Source organism: Eubalaena glacialis, chromosome 2 (assembly GCF_028564815.1).
Source record: "Eubalaena glacialis isolate mEubGla1 chromosome 2, mEubGla1.1.hap2.+ XY, whole genome shotgun sequence".
NCBI classification, from domain to species: Eukaryota; Metazoa; Chordata; class Mammalia; order Artiodactyla; family Balaenidae; genus Eubalaena; species Eubalaena glacialis.
Window position 1 is genome coordinate 37,841,669 of NC_083717.1, and position 14,151 is coordinate 37,855,819.

The window sequence follows — 14,151 nt, forward strand, 5'->3', positions numbered from 1 at the left end:
GGGCTGTCTTTTCTGGTTAGGGGAGGGCTTGCCGTTCTCCAGTGCGTTGCAGCCTGCGTAACAGCGAGGGCACCTGTTGGCTGTGCGGCCTAATTGTCAGGCAGCTACAGAGAGAGGGACAGAGGGCATCTCTTTGTATAGTGCTATCTGGGTACAGTTGTAGCCTTTCACAGCCTTCACATAACCCCCCTAGTCCTTTCAAATTATATCACTAAAAACTAATCACACTTTTTTACATTTCTGACTACTACATTTTTTAAAAATTGGGTCATCTTGTTTATAACTGAGAGTTTATAATTTAGGGAACAAACAAAGGGAGAAAGCCCTATTGCAAGCAGAAGGACTTGGCCAGATGCAAAATGGTGATTTTTCTGAGACCCACCACCAATACAAGTGGGTATAGTGAGGCCCAGAGTTTGCATAGCAAGTATGTCGGAGAAGCAGAACTTAAAAATCAAGTCTTTGACTCCTAGTTCAATTTTAATGGCTTTCCTTTGCTGAATTTCCTTTAAAAGTTTTATAAGATTGTTTAAAAAATGACTGGCAGGGAATTCCCTGACGGTCCAGTGGTTAGGACTCCACGCTTTCACTGCTGAGGGTGCGGGTTCGATCTCTGGTCAGGGAACTAAGATCCCGCAAGCTGCACGGCGCAGCCAAAAAAAAAAAAAAGATTGGCAAGGTACATTGGTTAAATTCAAACAAATGGAAAACACAAGTAGCAATATTAGCCTCAAAATACTACTGCTAAAAATAGCCAACATTTGTTGAGTATGAGCTATGTGCCAGACACTGCATTAAGCTCACTACATAGATTATTTAATTTTCACAAAAACCTATTGGGTATATGTATTTGGTAATTGTCATAGCATTATTTGAGTTGTACATGATAAAATAACATAGCAACAAATTGCAAAAAGCAAAAACTAGTAAAATGAGGAGAATGTGACAGCACAATTGTAGATTTTTAATTCACTATAACAGTTGAGTCAGTACTCAAAATATAGAGTGATATCATTAGCAAATGAGGATTACTATATACAAAATGTTTTTTTGATAAAAGTCCCTTTTATTTTCTACTCAATATAAAATATGTAAAATCAGATATTATATCGTTTCTTCAGCCTTCTGCCAGTGAAGCCCTGGTCCTTGAAATACTTTTTTATAATTTTTGTTGAAATATAGTTGATTTACAATGTTATGTTACTTTCAGGTATACAGCAAAGTGATTCATTTACCCATATATAAATATATATATATTCTTTTTTTACATTCTCTTCCCTTATAGGTTATTACAAGATATTGAGTATAGTTCCCTGTGCTCAAAAATTTATTCTCTATAATTTTTTTCTCTAAAAAGGTAAGATAACCTTTTTTAGATATTCATAGACAAGTTTTAAAAAAACATTTTTTTTCCTGATTGTAAAAGTGATGCTTATTATAGAAAACAGGTAACATTCCTGTTCACATTTTGGCTCTTTTCTTTCAATAGTTTTGTTGTGACTGTAAATATTTTTAACAAAATCAACATCATACTGCATGTATAGTTTTGTATCTTTTTGACATCATGAACACTTTCTTATGTTTAAATGGTCTTCAAAAACATTATTTCTAGTGATTTATGATATTCTATCACATGGATGCACCACAATTTATTGAACTGCTCCCTTATTGTTGGACATTTGGGTTGTTTTCACTATTCATAGGATATATGTGTGTGTGTGTATGTGTTGTATGTATAAATCGATCATATACTAGGCCAAAGAATTTCTCAGTAAGTTAAAAAATGTTCCACCCTGATAATCCCAAACACCTCCAATTTCTGTAGTCGAAGTGCATCTCTCAGAGCTCCTCCAGGCCCTTGTCCTCCTCACTGTGGGCTATGGGGCCTGACAAGGGGGAAAGGGCAGCAGAAGCAGGTTTGGATGAAGGGTGGAGATCTGTGCACCCACCACACAGCACAGGGAACACTCCGAGCTTCGAGGAGCTGAATTCCAAGAAGGTGAGAAGCTTATGCAGTGAAACAAGAGAGACTGATTCTCACTGAATATCCTCGCAGATTGTGCAGGGCAGAAAGATGAGGTGACAGGGATCTGTCCATCTTGTACTTCTTTTTTCCTGAAGGAAGAGCTGAGGTTCCTGGATGCTACCTTGTCAGCTTGGAGTTAAATGACCGGCGGGCCTGCAGCCCATCCTCCTCCTGAGCCTCCTCAGGCAAACCACGAAATTCTCTAAACCTCATCTGTGAGTCATGATAATGACAGTCACTTGATGGAGTTGTTATGAGCATCTAGTGAATGCAGAATAAAATGCAGAGGAGCTTTGGAAACTGTCAAGTGTGAAACAACCATCAGTTATTAACACAAATAGTGCTCAGGAACAATTTTGAAGTAGGAAGTTTGTATCTATCACTTTCTACCTCTATTTTTCCTCTGCTCTTCCCGTTCTCCCCACCCCACTGAGACCTGTGCTGTCCAGTATGGTAGTCACGAGCCAGATTTACATCTTTAATTAAGATGAAATAAAATTAGAGATTCAGTTTCTCGCTCACACTAGCCACACTTAAGGTCTCAGTAGGTGCCACGTGGTGGGTGGCTGCTCCTGCGGTTGGCCCTCTTTATGCTGTGCCCGAGTCCCCATTTCAGCACTGGGTTAAGGCTTCACCTGCCCCTAAAAACCCAGTGCTTTCAGGTGATCTTCCCCTCCTTCCTTTCCTTCATCAGTCAGTGAGATTTTTGTGTCTTGGCTAAAGTGCTTGTTTGGATTACAAGAACAGTTTTCTGGGGGAATTCCCTGGCAGTCCAGTGGTTAGGACTCCATGCTTTCACTGCCGAGGGCCCGGGTTCAATCCCTGGTCTGGGAACTAAGATCCTACGAGCCATGCAGTGTGGCCAAAAAAAAAAAAAAAAAAGAAAGAAAGAAAAGAAAAGTATTCTGATTAAATTTCATATAAAAAATTTTAGGATAGACCTAGAGATTATCATACTGAGTGAAGTAAGTCAGACGGAGAAAGAAAAATACCATATGATATCACTTACATGTAGAATCGAAAATATGACACAAATGAACATATTTACAAAACAGAAACACACTCACAGACTTAGAAAACAAACTTATGGTTACCAAAGGGGAGAGGGAGTTGGGAAGGATAAATTAGGAGTTTGGGATTAGCAAATACAAACTACTATATATAAAATAGATAGGGACTTCCCTGGTGGCGCAGTGGTTAAGGATCTGCCTGCCAATGCAGGGGACACGGGTTCGAGCCCTGGTTCGGGAAGATCCCACATGCCTTGGAGCAACTAAGCCTGTGCACCACAACTACTGAGCCTGTGCTCTAGAGCCTGCGAGCCACAACTACTGAGCCCATGTGCCACAACTAAGGAAGCCCGCGTGCCTAGAGCCCGCAACAAGAGAAGCTGCTGCAACTAGAGAAAGCCCATGCGCAGCAACGAAGACCCAACGCAGCCAAAAATAAAAAAATAAATAAATAAATTTATTTTAAAAATAATAAATAAAATAGATAAACAACAAGGTCCTACTGTATAGCACAGGGAACTATATTCAGTATCTTGTAATAACCATAATGGAAAAGAATATGAAAAAAATATACATGTGCACATATGTATAACTGAATCACTTTGCTGTATACCAGAAACTAACACAACATTGTAAATCAACTATATTTCAATTAAAAAAAAAAAAAATTTTAGCTTCCACTTCACTACTCGGAAGCACATTTATCAATATTTCAAAAGAGGATGCCTGCAAAATCACATCTCCAGTTGGCAGAATTCCACACAATAAATGATGGAAGTTAATCTGAAAGGCTGTGAGGAAGGGCTTATCCTTAAATTACTGCATGCACACACACCACACACACACACACACAAACACACGTGTGTGTACGCACGCAGGTGGACATCTGAATGAGCATACTGACCCTGGGAGGGCTTTGTGTTCTCCTGTTCCTTACTTCCTCTAAGAGAGGATTAACTACACTTCTTTTTCACTTCTCATTAATTGATAGATAGATAATAAATAAATTCAAAAATTTCTTGAGCACCTACTGTGGTGGCAGAAACATATTTCTATATGAAGCAGAGGAAAGATGGAAATGAGTAAGTTGGCCCCTCCACAGAAGAAGATTGTGGCCCGGCTAGTCCTTGTTGAACACCCCTCAGCTGTGGTCCTGAGGTCTGAGCAGCCTGCAATTGGCCACTGCCCCCATGGAAGGAGGGCTGCTCTGCCTTAAGCCAAGAGTGATCATGGTGAAGAAAAAGAAATAAAAGGAATACAAATTGGAAAAGAAGAAGTCAAACTGTCACTGTTTGCAGATGACATGATACTATACATAGACAATCCTAAAGATGCCACCAGAAAACTACTAGAGCTAATCAATGAATTTGGTAAAGTTGCAGGATACAAAATTAATGCACAAAAATCTCTTGCATTCCTATACACTAACAATGAAAGATCAGAAAGAGAAATTAAGGAAACAATCCCATTCACCATTGCAACAAAAAGAATAAAATACCTAGGAAGAAACCTACCTAAGGAGGTAAAAGACCTGTACTCAGAAAACTATGAGACACTGATGAAAGAAATTAAAGATAACACAAACAGTTGGAGCGATATACCATGTTCTTGGATTGGAAGAATCAATATTGCGAAAATGACTATACTACCCAAAGCAATCTACAGATTCAATGCAATCACTATCAAATTACCAGTGGCATTTTTTACAGAACTAGAACAAAAAATCTTAAAGTTTGTATTGAGACACAAAAGACCCCAAATAGCCAAAGCAGTATTGAGGGAAAAAAACAGAGCTGGAGGAATCAGACTCCCTGACTTCAGACTATACTACCAAGCTACAGTAATCAAGACAATATGGTACTGGCATGAAAACACAGATATAGATCAATGGAACAGGATAGAAAGCCCAGAGATAAACCCACGCACCTATGGTCAACTAATCTATGACAAAGGAGGCAAGGACATACAATGGAGAAAAGACAGTCTCTTCAATAAGTGGTGCTGGGAAAACTGGACAGCTACATGTAAAAGAATGAAATTAGAACACTCCCTAACACCATACACAAAAATAAACTCAAAATGGATTAGAGACCTAAATGTAAGACCGGACACTATAAAACTCTTAGAGGAAAACATAGGAAGAACACTCTTTGACATAAATCACAGCAAGATCTTTTTTGACTCATCTCCTAGAGTAAGGGAAATAAAAACAAAAATAAACAAATGGGACCTAAAGAAACTTAAAAGCTTTTGCAAAGCAAAGGAAACTATAATCAAGACGAAAAGACAACCCTCAGAATGGGAGAAAATATTTGCAAACGAATCAACGGACAAAGGATTAATCTCCAAAATATATAAACAGCTCATACAGCTCAATGTTAAAAAAACAAGCAACCCAATCCAAAAATGGGCAGAAGACCTAAATAGACATTTCTCCAAAGAAGACGTACAGGTGGCCAAGAAGCAAGTGAAAAACTGCTCAACATCACTAATTATTGGAGAAATGCAAATCAAAACTACAATGAGGTATCACCTCACACCAGTTAGAATGGGTATCATCAGAAAATCTACAAACAACAAATCCTGGAGAGGGTGTGGAGGGAAGGGAACCCTCTTGCACTGTTGGTGGGAATGTAAATTGATACAGCCACTATGGAGAACAGTATGGAGGTTCCTTAAAAAACTAAAAATAGAATTACCATATGACCTAGCAATCCCACTACTGGGCATATACCCAGAGAAAACCATAATTCAAAAAGACACGTGTACCCCAATGTTCATTGCAGTACTATTTACAATAGCCAGGTCATGGAAGCAACCTAAATGCCCATCAACAGATGAATGGATAAAGAAGATGTGGTATGTATATACAATGGAATATTACCCAGCCATAAAAAAGAATGAAATTGGGTCATTTGTAGAGATGTGGATGGATCTAGAGACTGTCATACAGTGTGAAGTAAGTCAGAAAGAGAAAAACAAATATCGTATATTAACGCATATATGTGGAACCTAGGAAAATGGTACAGATGAACCGGTTTGCAGGGCAGAAATGGGGGCACGGATGTAGAGAACAGACGTATGGACACCAAGGGGGGAAAGTGGGGGGGGGTGGTGGTGGTGGGGTGAATTGGGAGATTGGGATTGACATATACACACTAATATGTATAAAATAGATAACTAATAAGAACCTGCTGTATAAAAAATAAATAAAATAAAATTCAAAATTTCCAAAAAAAAAAAAAAAAGAGTGATCATGGAATCTCAGAGACCATCCCAAAATGGTTATGGCTTGAGTCACAGATGAGAGTCTCCGCAGAGACCTCAGAACAGCCTCTTGTGCCATCTGTTGGTCTTCAGAAATTCTGTCTATCTCTACCTTCACCTCCCTCCCAGCTCCTCATATTTCCTGACCGTCTCTCCTCTAGTTCTCTCTCCTGGAATTTTGGCAGTGACTTGCAAGGTGAACTTGCCCTAAACCTCTGCTTCCTCTGGGTACCACGCAGGAGGAGGCTGTGGTGTGATGAGGAGTATGGCTTGGGTGTCCGTCCGACCTGGGCTTGAGTCCTGGCTCTGTCACTCTTTTGATCTGTGATCCTGGGCTTTCCCTCAACCTCTCTAAGCATTTTTTTGTTTGTTTTTTTGGTATATAAAATAGGGATAATAATAATTATCCATAAGATAAACTGAGATAATGGGAGGCATGGAAGCACTGACCAAGGGATTTGGGAGCTGGAGTGAGTTAAGGGGACTAGGGTGTAAAAATAACTGACTCCTTCCCAAGCCACTAACTAAATTCTGTTTATGTATGCTCCTTCATCAGAGTTTGTGGCTTTTGTGGCATAGTCATCTGCTCAAAACTTAAAAGCGAGAGGGAATTTTGTTCCCAAGGTCATAAACCTTAGCCAGCCCTGCTCTTGGGTACAGCATGGTCTCTGTCAGCCCTGAAACAATACCCTTTTATCCAAATACCATTAGGTATAATGAGATAGGGCAGTGACCTTGGGCTTCTGCGTGAGATGTAGAAGACCCCATTTACTAATTATTTTAGCGTGCGTTATTTCCAGGAAAGATTTTCACTGATTACTAATATCTATTTTATGTTATGTCTTAGTTTCTTTTTTAGCGAATGTTATATTTCTGAATTTGCCCCTAAACTCTATTTAGGAGTCTGTACCTCCCAAACTATGTGCACTTTACAACTGTGATTTTTTTTTTTTTTTTTTTTTTTTTTTTTTTTTTTTTTACTATCTATCTCTGTGCTTGATTTGCTCCCTGGTTTGCCTTTGATTTTGACTTCCAACGAGATGTTCTTCTCTTCTGCCTAAGGAAACAGTGAGAAGCACAGAAAGTTAGGGGCTTACTTAATAGTTTTGGAATGTGCATCTGTCCCAAAATAGGAACTGTGACCAAGATTATGGTTGTCATATTTTTAATACAGATTTGAGTAGTACTTTTTTTCCCTTTTTATCTAACCATACGTGTTGAATAGAAAACTTAAGAGTGAAAGAGTAAAGTAGACAACTCATGAATCTCTAGTCATCCAGAATAAAGGCCTTTGATATTATGTAAGGGGCAAGGGAACATTGGCTCCACACACTGAATTAGGAACATCTGCATCCATGAGAACTTGAACAAGAGACCTGGAATATTGCCACTTTCATTCTGCCTTTCACGTGCTCCTAAGTGTTCATGTAATGGAGGGTCAGAAATAGCGTGGATACTCCAAATAGTGCTTTAAAGACTGAACTGTATTACATCAATTTAAATTTTTTATGCCAGAAAAGTAGGAAAAGATGGGAATTTCTCCTGGGAAGTCCATCTATTGGATAAAATCAGGGGTCTGTTGGAAAAGAAATACCATGAGGACTGAAGTGGCAATGGACATTTTGCTTTAGAGTAAAAGCTTTAGTGTAACACAGAGGCTGCATAGTATGATGGCCAAAAGGTAGGACTCTGATTTCAAATCCAGCCTCTGCCACTTTCCAGCCGGGTGACCTGGGACAAGTCACTTAACATCTCCGCCTCAGTTTCCTCACCTGTAATGTGAGGATGGCAGTAATGCTGATATCAGAGTTTTGTCGTGAGGAATAAGTGAGTTAATATATAGAACACTCTTAGAGCAGTGCGTGGCACAAGGTGAGCACGTTGCACGTCTTTCCTCTTGTTATTGGTTTTGTTCCTACCCCCACCCCCATCCCGCCGCTACCACCACTCTGATTACTTCTACCACCTCGTCTATGGCTACCGCTATGGCCATACTACCTCTTGGGCTTTGGCATCGGCCTGGGTTGAGTTCTAACTCTGCCACTATTTAAGTCTAAAAGTCTCTGTGTCTGCATTTGTAAAATAGCAGTGTTAATAGTGTGCTTCCCAGGGTCCTGGTGAAGGTGACACCGGGATAGTGCGTGTGGGGCACTGTGCCCGTGCCTGGAGCCATCGGTGCTTGTTGCTGTCTTATCGTTACTGTGGTGTCTCACAGCCAAGGTGTCACCCACAGAGCACTGGGCTCCGTGGTGAGTTGTGTCAAAAGCAATTTGTTCTTATTAATAAGCTGTCAGTGCTTGAGTATTATTTTTAAAAGGTAATTGGAACTAAGTCAAGGTTATCCCCACATAGCATTGCTGTTTGCTTCTGTACTGAGAAGTGGGCGAGTGCTTGGAGGGTAGGGACACCCCGGGTATACCTGCTGGAACACGGATCCTGCATTTGAAAGTTGAGTGCTTTGTGTGAGGCAGAAAGCAAGCTCAAGAACCGCTGGCCCGGGGGTGCTGGCCTTTCTGCCATAGAGGGTACTGTTCACAGTCTTCCATGTTCATGGCAAACCTCTGTTCCTGTGCTTGTCAGACCAAAGCGCCACCCTCTCCAAACCCAACCATTTTTATCCTGTCCAAGCATATGTAGGTACCAAAGAAATACTTGTTTTGACTCTTAAAATCACTTTCCTTATACATTAAACAGTTACTGTGACTTGCCCTGACTTTACCCATTAATAAATATCTACTGAGTGCCTGTTAAGAGAAACCTATTATTGGGCTTATGAAGATAACTCAGAGAATGTCCGTTTAAGAAGCTTATAATCAAGTTTGAGAGACAGGTTGTGTACACAGAACTGTAGCAGAAAAACATTGGCTCTAGTGTTCTTTTTCTTTTTTAGCTTCCATTTTTAAACTTTTAAATTCAGGAAAAGTAATAACATTGTTTATAGCTTGGTCCTTAATTCTTTGTTGTTCAGTGTAAAAGTAATACATACTCATTGTATAAAATTTAGAAAATATATAAAAATGAAAAAGGAACAGAAAACATTATATTTCGTCAACTAGAAATAACCATTTGAATGTTTTATTTTAGTTATTTTTCATCTTTTATATGGGTGAGATCATTATCTGTATTTATATCCTTTAAAAATATTTTTAGCCATTATATAATCATTATTTCCCTAAGTTAAGATACTTTATAAGTATAATTTTAATAGTTTAATAATATTTCTTCACATATGACTTATAATTTATAACCACTCTTACTATATGTTGGATATTTTGGTTGATTCTGATTTTTCTTTATTATATATAATATAGTAATAAACATCTTGGTGTGTGAGTCATCTGTATTTCTGAAACATAGATTCCCATAGGTAGAATTATTCAAAGAGTAGAAATATTTGTAATGTTATTAATACATGTGGCTTTGTTGCTTTTTGGCAAAGATATTTAACCTAACAAAAATTTTGACTCTGATTTGAATATTTATTGCCTTAGCCTGAACGTTTATTACCTTACGTCCTTAGCCTTTGCAGATCTAACATCCCAAGTATTGACTATTCAAGAATGACTCCAAAGGAGGGGGGGAAATATACATATATATGTGTGTGTGTGTGTGTGTGTATCTGAATCACTTTGCTGTACACCAGAAACTAGCACAACATTGTAAATCAGCTATACTTTGGTTAAAAAAAAAACTAAAAAAAAAAAAAAAATGACTCCAAAGTTCATGACATAAGTAGTTTGCATATTTACTGAAGCACAAAATTTAATCACAGGGGCCTTGAGGCTGGTGTACACAGTTGAGTCCCTTGACTAGTGAGTGACCAAGGCTACCTAGCACATTTCACTGGGGCTTCATGGTTCTTTCTGCAATACCTCTTGTATATTGCTTTAAAAATTAATTTTTTTAAACATAGAGAACTTTTGTGAACACTGAAAAAGCCATTAATTTATAGTATACAAACATGCATAGAAAATCTATGTCAGAGAAATGTAACTCAAGAAAAAACAAGTTTGTACAGATATTTTCATATTAGAAAATTGAAGATTTACTATCTAATTGTTTGATAGCGTGTATTAACCTGTCACTTCTAGAAAATAAATACAATTTCATTTTTAGTGCCAACTGAAGAAATTATTCTCTTTATAATAAGTCATGGGATGGTTATATATATCTTTATAATAAAATATGAAAATAAGTACATTAATGAAGTCATCAGACAATGAGCTGCAACAGATATTTCCCCCCTTGCATTAATTTTAAAAGAAGTTCTTTGTATTTTGGTGGGAATGTCTTATACTCTAGCTAGGAAAGAAAGTGTGTGGAAAACAATTTAATCAGTGTCTAGGAAGGAGTCAGAGAACACACGAGACATTGCTTAGACCAATCACAAGTTAATCTCTGCTTAACCTTGTACTTCTAAGTGGAACCACCGACCCTGCCAGCCCCCAGCATCACAGTCTAGAGCAGCTTCCCCTTACCCACTTTGTTTGAACTATTCCCCTTGAGGTTGCTTTTTCTCCTTTCGGTGACACGGAGGTGGTGGTAGCTACAGTTGCTTCCTATCTGGCCCCCAAAATGTTTCTTGCTTTTATTTCACAATCCCTTGGCAAACTATCATCCCCAACTCTTCCCATCCTAGGACCTGCCTTTTCCTCCCTCCCCCGATAGGGTCTCAGACATATGCGAAATGGGGCCCCCTCTTGGAGGGACTCGTGTTTCTGCACCTTTCATATAGTGATCTGGCCTTGTGGCCCTGCACAGTATGTTAAAGGACTGGAATCAGTCTGTAACATGCCGACATCTCCCTGATGATACAGCTGTGGATAGAGATGGAGTTACGTCTGTGCCGTTTCTGGCTTCTGGTGTAGCCTTCTTCCCCAGGCTCTGGAGGCTACGTGACCTCTGGCTAGCCAGCCTCTTGCCGTCTCTAAGACCCAGCCGGAGCTGAGCAGAGGGATTGAGGCTGCCTCACACTCTGTAATTTGGCTTCAAGTCACCATTGTTGGCCTGTGCCTCGGTTCTGATAACTGGACTCTTGTCTGGTTCCTGAGTGCCAGAATCCCATGGTAACCTGCCTTGTATCCCTGTGCCTTGTTTTTATCAGCCTCTCTCCCAGGGACTGAAGTCCTGCCCTGAAACAGTGACCGATGCACTTTCCTGATGTCAGCCACCCATTCTGCCTTTCTGGTTGGATTCCAGAGCGCCCTAGATTTCTCATTGTTCTACAGTGCCTGCAGTCAGGAAGCCTCTGTTCTGGACACTTATCTCAGCAAATGGCAACTGTGTTCTTCCAGTCACTCAGGCCAAAACCTTGGACTCATCCTTAACTCCTCCCGTTCTCTCACATCCCACATCTGAACCTTCAGCAAATTCTTGGTTCTACGTTAAAAATATAGCCAGACTCTGACTACCCTGGTCTGAACCAGTATCTTCTCTGCCCTGCATTCTTACAAAGAGCCTCCTGACTGGTGTGCTGGCTTCTGCCTGATCCCCTTTCAGTTATTCTCAACACTGCCATCTGAGTGATCCTTTTAAAAGATGAGCCAGATTATATCACTTCTCTTTTCAGAATCCTCCCGTGGCTTCCCATCTCACAGTGTAAAACCAAAGTGCAAAGTGCAGTCACTGCCCCATAAGGCCCATTACCTCTCTGCTCTTACCTGCTGCACATCTGTCCAGCACCCTTTCTCGCTCGCTCTGCTCTGGCCTTTTTCTCTGCTCCTTGGACCCTCCCTAGGATCTCGCTGCCAAGAATGCTCTCCCCCCAGAAATCTGAATGGCTTACTTCCTCACTTCGCTTAGCTCTTTATTCAAATATCTCCCTTCAGTGAGGCCTTCCCTCTTTAAAATCATAACCCCTCACCCTCTTTCCTGTTTTATTTTTTTCTCCTTCTCATTATCCAACATACTATATATTTCTATTTATTTATCTTATTTGTATTCTGTTTCCTCCATTGGAATGTAAGCTCCATGAGGTCAAGGGCACTTTGGTTCACTGCTGTATTTCTAAAGTCTGGAACAGTGCCTGGCCATGGTATGAGTTCATTAAATATTTGTTGAATGAATGAATCAGGTAGTTGAATATTTGCCATGCGTAAGCGCTGTTCCAAGCATTTCATAAGCAGTATCTCATTTAATTCTCACAATAACCTTATGTGAAGGTACTTTTGTGAATCCCATTTTGCTGATGAGAGAAGTGAGTCTAATTAGAGAGGTTAAGTGACTTGACCAAGAGGATGTGAGCACACACAAATAATTGGATAGGGCAGCATGTTAGAACAAACATAGACTTTTTTTACTAGACAAATCTGCATTCAAGTCCCAGCTCTGCCAATTATTGGTTGAGTTAAAACCTCTTCAAGCTTCAATTTTCTGTTATAAAAAATGGACAATGATTCTACTTCTCAGGTAGAAGGACTGCATGAGATCATGGGTATGTTATTTTCATACGTATTTTCTTGATTGCTGGTAAGGTTGACATGTTTTTCATATATTTATTGGCCATTCAGATGTCTTCTGGGAATTTCCTGTTTATAACCTTTGCCCAGTTTTCCTTCTTTTCCTTTTTTTTCCCCTTATCAAGTTGCAGGAGTTCTTTGAATATTAAATATACACATTGTCCTATGTGTTACAAATAATTTTGCTCACACTGTCATTTGTCTTTTGATAATGTTTTTGGAATACTCTTTTATTCATATATAGGCATACGTCAGAGATATTGCAGGTTCAGTTCCAGACCACTGCAATAAAGCAAATATTGCAATAAAGCATGTCACACAAATTTTTTTGTTTCCCAGTGCGTATACAAGTTATGTTTACACTATATTGTAGCCTATTAAGTATAATAGCATTATGTCTAAAAAACCAACGTACTTACCTTCATTAAAAATACTTTATTGCTAAAAAATGCTAACCATCATCTGAGCCTTCAGCAAGTGGTGATCTTTTTGCTGGTGGAGGGTCTCTGTGTTGATGGCTGCTTGGCTGATCAGGGTGGTGGCTGCTGAAGGCTGGGAGGCTGTGACAATTTCTAAGAGAAGACAACAGTGAAGTCTGCTGCATCAGCTGACTATTCCTTTCCCGAATGATTTCTCTGTAGCAGGCAATGCTGTTTGATAGCATTTTACCCACAGTAGAACTTTCAAAATTGGAGTCCATCCTCTCAAACTCTGCTGCTGTCTTATTAACTAAGTTTATGTAATATTCCAGATCCTTCATTGTCATTTCAATAATTTTCATAGCATCTTCACCAGGAGTAGATTCCATCTTAAGAAACCCCTTTCTTTGCTCATCCATAAGAAGCAACTTATGTTAAAGTTTTATCATGAGGTTGCAGCAATTCAGTTACATCTTCAAGCTCCACTTCTAATTCTGGTTCTCTTGCTGTTTCCACCATATCTGCAGTTACTTCCTCCACTGAAGTCTTGAATCTCTCAAAGGCATCCATGAGGGTTGGAATCAACTTCTTTTAACATTGATATTTTGACCTCTTCCCATGAATCATGAATATTCTTAATGGCATCTAGAATAGTGAATCCTTTCCAAAAGGTTTTCAATTGACTTTTGTCCAGATCCATTAGAGGAATCACTGTCTATGGCAGCTATAGCCTTATGAAGTGTATTTCTTTCTTTTTTTTTCCTTCTTTCGGCCGCACCATGTGCACCATGCAAGATCTTAGTTCCCCGACCAGGGATTGAACCCGTGCCCCCTGCAGTGGAAGCACGGAGTCTTAACCACTGGACCACCAGGGAAGTCCCTGAAGTGTATTTCTTAAATAATAAGACTTGAAAGTTGAAATTCCTCCGTAATCTATGGGCTGCAGAATGGATGTTGTGTTAGCAGGTTCA

General features: G+C 39.5%; 2 protein-coding genes across 3 annotated transcripts in view; both read left to right on the forward strand.

Moving 5' to 3' along the window:
- The window catches only part of CRTC3 (CREB regulated transcription coactivator 3), a 106,562-nt gene that overhangs the window by 22,189 nt on the left and 70,222 nt on the right, over window positions 1-14,151 (forward strand). The gene's annotated exons all lie outside the window — the stretch shown is intronic.
- Window positions 1,880-14,151, forward strand: part of LOC133085748 (cytochrome c oxidase subunit 7C, mitochondrial-like) — a 30,117-nt gene continuing 17,845 nt past the window's right edge. The window contains exon 1 of the mRNA XM_061182939.1: window positions 1,880-1,999. Within this exon, the coding sequence (XP_061038922.1) occupies window positions 1,880-1,999 (120 nt within the window). The remainder of the gene's footprint in view (window positions 2,000-14,151) is intronic.